The sequence below is a fragment of the Salvelinus fontinalis genome, chromosome 29 (assembly GCF_029448725.1).
Source record: "Salvelinus fontinalis isolate EN_2023a chromosome 29, ASM2944872v1, whole genome shotgun sequence".
Classification (NCBI taxonomy): domain Eukaryota; kingdom Metazoa; phylum Chordata; class Actinopteri; order Salmoniformes; family Salmonidae; genus Salvelinus; species Salvelinus fontinalis.
This window is the reverse complement of record NC_074693.1, coordinates 20,538,558-20,548,723: the sequence shown is the minus strand read 5'-3', so window position 1 is coordinate 20,548,723 and position 10,166 is coordinate 20,538,558. Positions and strand designations below refer to the sequence as shown.

General features: G+C 42.2%; 2 protein-coding genes across 2 annotated transcripts; one reads left to right on the top strand and one right to left on the bottom strand.

Annotated features, from left to right (window-relative positions):
- Positions 1-472: 472 nt before the first annotated feature.
- selenot2 (selenoprotein T, 2) lies at positions 473-3,343 on the top strand. The gene is made up of 6 exons (XM_055888585.1): positions 473-826; positions 1,425-1,535; positions 1,626-1,752; positions 1,814-1,901; positions 2,036-2,182; positions 2,310-3,343. Exons 1-5 carry the CDS (start codon positions 609-611, stop codon positions 2,155-2,157), a joined length of 666 nt encoding a protein of 221 aa, XP_055744560.1. The 5' UTR covers positions 473-608; the 3' UTR covers positions 2,158-2,182; positions 2,310-3,343.
- Positions 3,344-3,569: 226 nt separating this feature from the next.
- On the bottom strand, positions 3,570-9,666 carry LOC129827599 (lateral signaling target protein 2 homolog). The gene is made up of 13 exons (XM_055888584.1): positions 9,554-9,666; positions 8,584-8,724; positions 8,177-8,314; positions 7,827-8,029; positions 7,647-7,736; positions 7,446-7,535; positions 7,225-7,326; positions 5,811-7,133; positions 5,462-5,589; positions 4,585-4,701; positions 4,005-4,103; positions 3,817-3,920; positions 3,570-3,698 (listed from the first exon to the last, which is right to left on the bottom strand). The coding sequence occupies exons 1-13, from the start codon at positions 9,587-9,589 to the stop codon at positions 3,570-3,572; spliced, it is 2,700 nt and encodes an 899-aa protein (XP_055744559.1). The 5' UTR covers positions 9,590-9,666.
- Between the last annotated feature and the right edge of the window lie 500 nt (positions 9,667-10,166).

Here is a 10,166-nt window from a genome sequence, read left to right as displayed (position 1 = left end):
CAATTTGACAGAGCTTGAAGAATTTTTAAAATAATAATGGGCAAATATTGTACATCCAGGTGTACAAAACTCTTAAGAGACTTACCCAGAAAGACGCACAGTTGTAATCGCTGCCATAAGTGATTCTAACATCAGGGGTGTGAATACTTATGTAAATTATATATTTTTGTATTTCATTTTCAATACATTTACTAACTTTTCTAAAAACATGTTTTCACTTAGACATTATGGGGTATTGTGTGCGAATGGTTGAGAAACAAATACGATTTAATCCATGTCGAATTCAGGCTGTAACACAACAACATTTGGAATAAGTCAAGGGGTATGAATACTTTCTAAGGCACTGTACAGTGTATCCATAAAATTAGAGATACAGTATAACGTATTCATACTAATATTGATGCATCCACTCCGGCAGGGGGCAGCATATCAGAGATGTGGTGCACAGACTACAGGAAGCGGGTGACGCGGCTGCTAATTGAGCTAGCCAGTTTGTAGCCGCTTGCCAGTGGAAACGAGTCAGAAGAAAACTGTCAGGTGTATAGTAGTTTGCCAGTCGATAGACTTGGCTGTAAAGCGGGGCGTTGGTCCCCTAAACCCCGTTTCAAATGGCAGAATATAGCCAAACGGGTATTTTGACGGCGCTTCTGCTGTTCACAGTTGTTACTGTAAAAGACATTTACGTCGGGAGGTCCATGATGACTCAACACCCAGCGCAGGCCTCTGACAGCCTGAATATGGGGGCTGATCGTTTGCGGGATGCCGACCCACAGAGGCTCAGCAAGCAGGCCCTCTACACTGGGCCAGTGCTGAAATTCCAGTTTTGGTAAGATTATCGTTTTTTCTCTTATGTAGCTGTTTTTCTAGCTAACGTTAGGTAGCAGGTGCAGTTAGCTAGTCAATGTTAACTAGCTTATGCTAACTAGCCATTTGATCGTTTGGGGACATTGTTTGATGCTAGCTACTAGCTAGTTAGCTAGTAAGTTCTTAGCTGAGCTTGCTCGCTAATCCTCCTCGCTATATACAGCCTTTTTGGCTCTTAATATAGAATGAAAGAACAGCCATATTACCTGAAGTAACTAACTATATGCAGGCTGGTAGTCTGGAATTTGGTGGCACAGTATTATTTTTATTTGTTTAATGTAACCTTTATTTAACTAGGCAAATCAGTTAAGAACAAATTCTTATTTACAATGACGGCCTACACCGGCCAAACCTGGGCCAATTGTGCACTGCCCTGGGCCTCCCAAACACGGCCGGTTGTGATACAGCCTGGAATCGAACCAGGTTGTCTGTATTGACGCCTCAAGCGCTGAGATGCAGTGCTTTAGACCACTGCACCACTCGGGAGCCCCTAAATATAACGTCAAAGGTACCTAATTTATGTCAAATACACACATTTCTAACCAGTTTCTGTGTTACAGCATCTCCTGAGGGTATAACAAGGTGTTCCAGGAGTACTCCCGGTCTATCAGCCAGTTGTACCCGGACATCCGCATAGAAGGGGAAAATTACCCTCCCACAACCATCAACAAGTAAGATGGCACGTCATTGCCATGTAGCCAACATATTTATTTTGGTGTTTATTTGGTGTTCTGATCACCACTGTTTTTGCCCTCCACCAGATATCTCGGAAATGTATTTTCCTACTTCAAACTTCTTGCCATTGCCCTGGTTGTCAGTGGACAAAATCCCTTCGCTATGCTTGGACTGGAGACTCCCAGAGCATGGACGTGGACTCAAGAAAATAAGGTGAGGTTTTACGGTTTCAACTTCAATAGATTTTGACTAAACACACTTGTTTGTCTTCCAGATATTCTCGTGCCTGATGACATTCTTCCTCAGTAACATGTTGGAGACCCACTTCTTGTCCACCGGTGCATTTGAAATCACACTAAATGGTGAGTTGAATGGGGTCACTGAAAACACTGTCTTCACTTTGCATGGATGTACACAACTAATTCAGTGATGATGAAATTAAGTTAAATTATATGTAAACATCTTTGTCTCCTATCTTTTCTACACTCCCTTTTAGATGTACCAATCTGGTCCAAGCTGCAGTCAGGATACGTACCCAACATTCAGGAGATCTTCCAAATCCTTGATAATCACATTAAGATGAATCAAGTTGACAAGATTTCCTTTCCATCTCTGTAGTGCTGACGTTTAAGAAGATTAGTAGGTAATGAAATGCATCTGCCATCCACAGACTGAAGCATGTCGATGTATCTTATTGTTCTTTGTGTTATCTTAGACATGGAGTCTGGGGCAAGTGTTCGTTAACAGCCTGCTCTGTTTTTCCATCCCAGGTCTCTGAAGCAGTTGCTCAGGTCAGTGGGACTGCATTGTGGTGTAATGAAGGCTTGGTCTGCAAACAGCTTGCTGTGAGGCCAGGCTGGATGTCCCTGCCACTGACCACACTTCCTCTGCCTTGGGAAACGCTCCTGTGTCCTCGATCTAAACAAAAAATAAGCATGCCACTAGCTGGCTTGGATGACAAGATCCTCTCATATACAATACAGATATTTTGTGAGCAAATTTGAAATATGTTATTTTAAGAGGCTACTGTGATTTGTCTTGTGTCCTCGAGGGTAGTCCTATAAGTGGTTTAGTTAAAGAAAGCTAATGGTTTGCACTGCTGTTGTACCAAGGGCTTTTGTAATGGGGTGGTTGTTTTTTCAGTCAGCCGTTCTGTGTCAAGTCTCCCTTGACTGTCTGAACCTTTACATTGGGGACACTGGGGGGAGGGCTTGTTCTGTCCTGCTTGAGTTGACAAAATCAGTTCTGTTTGAAATGCTTGGAAGTCTTTGAATGTGCTTTTTCTTTTTTTACAGCTCTTATCTTTCAGATGTTATTCATGATTGAAATAGTTGTTTTTGGGGGAAGAAAATTAATCAGAGGGCTAATTGCTCACTGTTACTTTTAATGGTAATTCTGTCTGATGGATCTTCTAGTGGAGATGCTTGATGTGTTTTTTGAGTACAATGAATTGTCCAACCAGGTTGCTGACAATGTAAAAGTAGGACGGAAGAAAGTTAAGCTGTACGTGCCCAGCTGCCTAACAATTCAAATGAGTGGATATTGTGCAACACAACAGTTATATTGTATCTTCGTGAACTTGTGGTTAAAGAAAGCACTGCTCGCTGAATGAAATGGTATTGTTATCTAATGATCCCTCTCACTCAGTTTGACATTGTCAACCACTCCTAAGTAATGTGAGAAAGCACCCTTGTTCTTGTATATGTGTGTGAAATCAGATGGTGTGGCTACAACTCAAGGATTGAAGCAGAATAAAATATCTGTCTCGTCTTAAAGTAATAAACATTCTGAGAGGTTTCACTCATATCAGTGTCCAGTTGTGATGATGTAGAAAGAAAAACACTCAATATAAAATATTATTCAATACAAATGATTGAAGGTCCTCCACATGTGTAATAGTAAGAGTATCAAAATGTTTCAACATCTAAAAGACACAAACAGGTACCACATTGTGAATGGCTATTTAATTGATAAACTAGTAAACTACCTTAAACAGTTGGATTGATAGAATAATAAGGGCCAGGGTTGAGTCAGTTGCTGTTCCAGGGGCAGAATGGCGTGACGTGAAACATGTAGCAGTGGGTGCATACCCTCACAGCCTTGACCTGGCCGTACCGCGGTAGAGGCGCTGAGCGGGCAGAGCAGCGAGAACAGAAGATCTGAGACGACATACATTTCAAAATTATTCACAAGTCTGTGTGTGACTGTTTGTATGGCTGGAAGTGAGACTGTTGAGTGGTGATTATATGGTACCCTTGTCTGGGTATTTACAGGTACCTTGCCACAGCTCCTGCAGTGGTGCTTCTTGCGTATTAAGGTGAAGGGGGCGTTACATGCTGTGCAGACACTACAGGCCTCATCAGGAACCCAGTTTGGGAGCGCTACATGTGATTGAGGTTGTTGATGTATGGTTAGAAAATTATAATAGGGACAGTTAAAATGACAAGACCAAAAGGAGACATCACCTTCACATTGGACATCTTGCTCCATCGATGGGGAGGAGGACAGCCACTCCATACACAAGGCACAGTCTTCCAGAGCCTTGTTACTCAGGCCTAAGGATGCTGGTGAGACAGGACACAGACCATATTGAACTGGGAGTCGAGAGATTTTGGATGCATCTACGTCACAGAAGGCTGCTGAGGGGAGGACAGCTCATAATAATGGCTGGAACGGCGCAAATGGAATGACATTAAAGACATGGAACCTATCTGTTGGATGTATTTGATACCATTCCACCTATTCTGCTCCAGCCATTACCACGAGCCTGTCCACAACATATGTTTCACCAACCTGTGGTCTACGGACACTGCAAATAATATGATTAAGGTAACATTTCTTAAAATAAGAGAAAAGCCCTTTTAGATTAAAATAAGAAAACATTTCTGCCAATGATGTTAGATAATTTAGCTTGGTAAGATTTTTTTTTTAAAGTGAGTTATCACTCAATATAAGATATTTAAGCATGCTTAGATTGAACTTTTTGCAGTGTAGAATCTCTCGTGTCATGGTTATGTCACATTATATGCCCAAGCACTGTAGTACCTTTCCTTTGCTTGTCTTCTTCTGCAAGAACTGTCTTAGTCGTCATTATCTGGAAGAGTGTCTTCAATATGGTTCTTAGGTCACTAGAGTAGTTGCTTTGTAGCTGGTCTGCAACACCTGGTTAGAGTTGATACATTATCAGAAACTAAGATCACTTGTCCCCTCAGTCTTATGATGTAAGAGCTATGTCAAACAGAGGGATAGGCATATCCAGATAATGTATGACATAATACAGGGGCAGACTGGCCAACCTGGCATTTCGGACAATTGACAGATGGGCTGGTCCATTTTTAGTAGTGTTGAGTGATTAACCGAAATATTGGTTAAATTATTTGAATGCCATTTCGTTCTGTTTTTTTCTGCCCAACAGGCAGTTTCTCTAGAGATAAATCAAATCAAGCCCAAACTGTGCGATGTAGTAGGGAGTTGTTAGACAGCATAGGTAGAAGCTCTATAAAGAGGATGACTTGGAATGAAATAATAAAGTCATCAAATAAAATAAATGTAATATACACAACAACGGAAATATTTTATGAAAGTAAAGTAATGTGAATACATTATGGTTAATAAATGGACAGTCACTACCATCATGGGACTTTTATTAATTGTTTTATTCAGTGTTGTTACAGCATTCAACCCACATAATGCATTGTGCATTGAAAACCGTGATAATTTTTTTAATTATTGAACCGAAACCAAAACGACCTCAAAAAGCACTAATAGCTCATCGCTAATTTTTTTGCGTAGTGGGCCTGTCAAACTTGTTTTTTTGTGAAAAATAAAACATTTGTGGCTAATAACGAGGATCTAAAGGGGAAAAAATTAGCAAATGTCTCACAATATTGACAAAGCGAAAGACAATGAGGACCTACTGTACCTGAGATGCATACAAACAGACGGTGAAGGAGATCACCGCTGCTATTGAAACGGGATCGGATATTGTGGCAGGCCAACTGGATGTCAGGATGCTCAAACCCCTCTGTGTTATTACTGCTGGGTTGATAGCTGAGAGAAGTAAGGGACATAGGGAACATTAGGTTCTGCTCAGTCATTGAAAACTAGGCTAAAACTGTTATTGTCATGTATTATAAAAATTCAGTCATTTATAAAGTGCCACTAGAGAAAATAGTATAATCTGCTGGTTTATAGTAGTGTAATAGTAGTATAATTTATCAACTTTTGGGTTACGTCATTCAAACTAGAGCAAGTATGAGGTTAGCACTTACCTGAACTGAGACAGGGTGTATTCCTCTGGCTCTGCCTCTACCACTCTCTGTTCAGCCTTCCCATCTCCATTGGTTCTCCACTGGGTCAGGCTGGGGCAGGCAACAGATGCTGGAACACCATCTCTCTGTTGACCCTTGGCCTGTAGTGAAGAGAACCGTTGTCCTAGCACATGGCTCCTCTCATTCCCCTGTTCTCTGGGGCTCAGAGCTGGGCTTCTAACAGCAGATAAGGGGGGACCTTGGGTTTGGGGAGTCAGGCAGCCATAGGTGTCATGGTCTGGTGGGAATATATGCAGACTGGGGCACTGGAGGCAGATACAGGGGCTGATCTGGCAGTATGTGGCCCCTTCATTCAGAGACTGCAGCTGTGAATCCTCTTCGTCGTCATCTTCATCGTCATCTTTTTCCTCTTTCACCTTCTCAGTCCAGGTAGACAGGTTGGGAGATGGGGGATTGATCACAGTTGCAGAGAGTTTCATCCCCTTCATCCTCAGTGCAATCAGCTCTGCCATCTCTAAAACATCCTGGCTCACATTCTGGCTCAACCCCTCCCCATTCAGGTAGATGGGGGGGACAGAGAGAGCCCCAGGGTCTGGGTTCGAGAGCCTGCTACTGCTGGGCCAGTTCTTGCTGCGCTGAAGGGCTGCCTCCGCACACTTCCTGGACAAGCTGGTCCACTGTGAAGAAGGGCAAGACATGTTCCGCCTCATATTCAGATATGGGGAGTTAGGAAGGGAATAGCCTTGCTTCTGTGTCCCGTCCAAGTCATCCATGTAGAAGACACTCTCCTCTTTGTCTACACTTGACCCACCAGACGACCAACCACCAGACGACACTCTGCTCCCAGCCCTGCGGAGCCTGAGAGGAGAGGCCATGGGGCTGGGGGTGAGGCTGGCAGCCCCCCTCCTCTGGGGGTAAGGAGATGAAGTCTGGCTAGATGTTGGGGACAGAAAGCTGGACATCTCATCTCCCGCCTGGTAGAACATCATGCTGAGCAGCTCCATCTCTGTGATGTCAGCCTGCATGGAGGATGACAGCTCAATCTCTGGGTCCCACTCTAAACGGCCAGGTTCAGCTTGCAGGAGGGAAGGGTTGTCCTCCTTGTCCTCCTCCATCACAACACATGCCTGAGGAGGAACATTTGACTGGGACTTTGCCCCCTGCTTCCCATGCATGGTATGCTCCAGTTGCTGGGCCAGAGTGATGGCTGAATGTGGTATGGCTGAAGAACGGCGGCGGGCAACCAAACCCTCTTCATGAGTGACACAGAGGTTGCGTTCCAACGAATGAAGCTCTTCTTCCTTGAGCGTGCGCAGGAGATTCCTGTTCATATACCAAAATGTTGATTTTTGTAAATACCTCATCAAGACTAACGCTATTGTTAAAACTGGGCTTTGAAATGGAGGTACTGTACCTAATTTTCTTCAGTAAAGAGTGGAAGGGCCTGAATAACTCAGACATGTCCTCCAACTCACCATCCAGCTTCATGGGGCCATCAGGAAACACCATTAGACCACTAGACAGACATATGGCATTTAGTTTGAGAATTTGTAGGGACGTAGATTGTTAAAATACTGTACAATAAAAATGACAATTGAAAAGGTATTTATTGGAGAGTTTTTTCAGAACACTCACCACACTATAGCTAATCGTGGGATTGTAAACATGAGTGCAGGCTCATAGTCATCGATCATGTCTTGAGTGATATATCCCCGTTTTAGTGCCCTAACAGAATCGATGAGGGGAAAAGTGATTTAGTAACATTTATTAGTAGATTAATAAAACAATTATCTGATAGGAAGCATATATAGGTGAGAACTATGTATACATTCTCACCTGGACACGGTCTCACAGAACAGCACAGTGACATCCTGTTGGATGTCATACTGTTTAAAGGACTTGACTGGTACCATGGCTGAAACATAGCTGAGGTACAGAAGGAAAAATAGAGTGAGTGTGTTACGCTATGAAACCCACTTTTCCTGTGGGAGTAAAATATCATTTTCACCGTCTCACCTGAACTCGAAACCTGCAAACAGGTTGTCAAATTTTCTCAAGGCCTGGCACAGTAGCTCTGTATAGATGTTCCGATTGCGAAGAGCCTGGTCACGGGCGATGTTCCGTACTTCATCTATGCAGCGAGTCAGTTCCTTTGCTAGGGGACGCATTGCCTCGCTCTCAGCCTCCTGGTTCATGATGATGGAGCCAGCAGCCAAACACTAGGGAGATAACATAAATGTGTTATTCTACATAGTCAGCTTTTCAAAGATGATAGCTAAAATCGCTATGACCAGCAATTGTTCTATTATGCTGTCGCCGAAACATGAACTTCTGAAGTGTCAAGATAAGATTGTGCTAGCAAGTACCTCAGCTCCAAACCACAGCTGGCCTTCCAGGTTCTCTTGTTGGATCTCCTCTGGGAACTTGACATAGAAGTCTCGGTTGGCTCTCTCGCCTGGGATACACTCATTCATGATCTGGTTGAGGATGCTCAGCACATTGTCCTGTTGTAAATCCAAGAAGAGGAATTGAAATCCCATTGAAGATAGCACATACTATTTTACAGTTTGTGAATCATTATCTTAAAGGTCACTACTGATGCTTTTATCATTACAATAAGAGGAAGTGATGATGATTCACTTGTCAGTGTCCAAAATGGCACCCTATTCCCTTAGTAGTGCACTACATTTGACCAGGGCCTTTAGGGCTCTGGTCAAAAGTAGTGCATCAAATAGGGAATAGGGTTCCATTTGGGATATAACCCTTTCTTTACCTGGCATGAGCGGAACTGGCTGACCAGCAGGGCACAGCGTTGGGGTTCGTTCTTGCCATTCAGGCTGTTGAGCTTGGCAGCCACTTTGCTCAGCTCTTCATCAGCACAGTAGAACTGGGCAAGCAATTGTTGGTCCGATTTCTTCAGGCAAACAAATAGTGTAACATTAAGAAATTAAAGACTGAATAGACTAATCACATTTTTTACGGTAAAAGGACTGAGGAGGGAGTAACAGTACATATTTTTTTCTGTAAGACTCTACACTTTGGACAAACAAAAGGAGCTCAACAAATGAGAGAGAACAATGCCCCTGGGGTATGACTTGTGGCTAGCTGAAAAAAGCCAAGAAGCAGAGCTATTGAACGAGGTGATAAGCTGTGTCTCTATTACAAAGCCACACCAGCCATCAACAAAGGAGCCCTTACTGTAATTAGCTGCGCAGCAGCTTATATGTCCGTGTTTACAGAGGAAACATGGACATCCCACTGGTTTGAAGTTTAAAAAAGTTACTGCTAGCATGTCTGACTCAAATACAGGATATTCTACATGGAATAGTAATGCTAATGTTTATAAGATTATAGTTGCTCCATTTTTTTAAATAATGGGAAACATGTTTCTCACAAAAAAGGCAAAGAAACTGCTAGGAAATGCAAGAATATATTTTGTTCTTAAAATACCTCAAATAATAAAGGGTTATGAATGATTAGATTTGAATAAAATCTTCCAAAAAAGAGTAAGACATTTGATAGGGCCAAAAGATTGTGATGGGTGGCAGGTAGCCTAGTAGTTAGAGCATTGGACCAGTAACCAAAAGGTTGCTGGATTGAATCCCTAAGCTTAGAAGGTAAAAATCTGTTGTTCTGCCCCTGAACAAGGCAGATAACCCACTGTTCCACTGTAGGCTGTCATTGTAAATAAGAATTTGTTCTAAACTGACTTGCATGGTTAAATAAAATAAAAAGACACTTACCTTAGGTTTGTGAAACCACTTTCGAAATCTGTTCATGGTTGAAAATGTTCACCTTGTCTATATCCTTAATTTAATCTAGCCAATCTAATATTCAAATCAACAATAATCCCAAGATTTCTGTCAAAGCCGTTCCAGATGACTTTAGTGCAGCAGCAGCAGCAGTGCTAGCATATCCTTCTTCAACCACACGATTGTCAAAGGAGACTTGCCTGTTCTCACCCTTTTTACCTGACCTTACCTGCACATGTATGGGCGGGGCATAGACTACCTTGATATATGGATTTACAGGAACCTGTAACCATGAATGACTAAATGAAATGTTTGGTTACTGAATTAATCCATTATTGTAAAGTAATCCATTGAGTTTGGAAAACATGTACTTCCATTTTCTCTATTTGTATTTACTGAAATGCATTTGTGTACTTCTTCTCATTCTAAATCAACTACTATGGCAGCTTAAATACTTTATATAGGTTTTACCATTGTGATAATATTGTGCCACTTGTAAGAGTAGTAACACCAATGATACATTTTAGGTCAATTTGGATATTCTGAAATGGAGACCACAGATGCTCAAACCTAAGGTCATTAACCCTTTAAAATAATTTATAAA

What these genes read in the sequence shown, in the direction of transcription:
- LOC129827599 (XM_055888584.1), bottom strand. Translation starts at nt 9,589, where the DNA reads ATGAACAGATTTCGAAAGTGGTTTCACAAACCTAAG. An exon ending in TCTTTACTGAAGAAAATTAG is followed by an intron (nt 7,134 to 7,224) that starts GTACAGTACCTC and finishes GTATATGAACAG; the next exon opens with GAATCTCCTGCGCACGCTCA. An exon ending in ACTGCAGGAGCTGTGGCAAG is followed by an intron (nt 3,699 to 3,816) that starts GTACCTGTAAAT and finishes ATGTCGTCTCAG; the next exon opens with ATCTTCTGTTCTCGCTGCTC.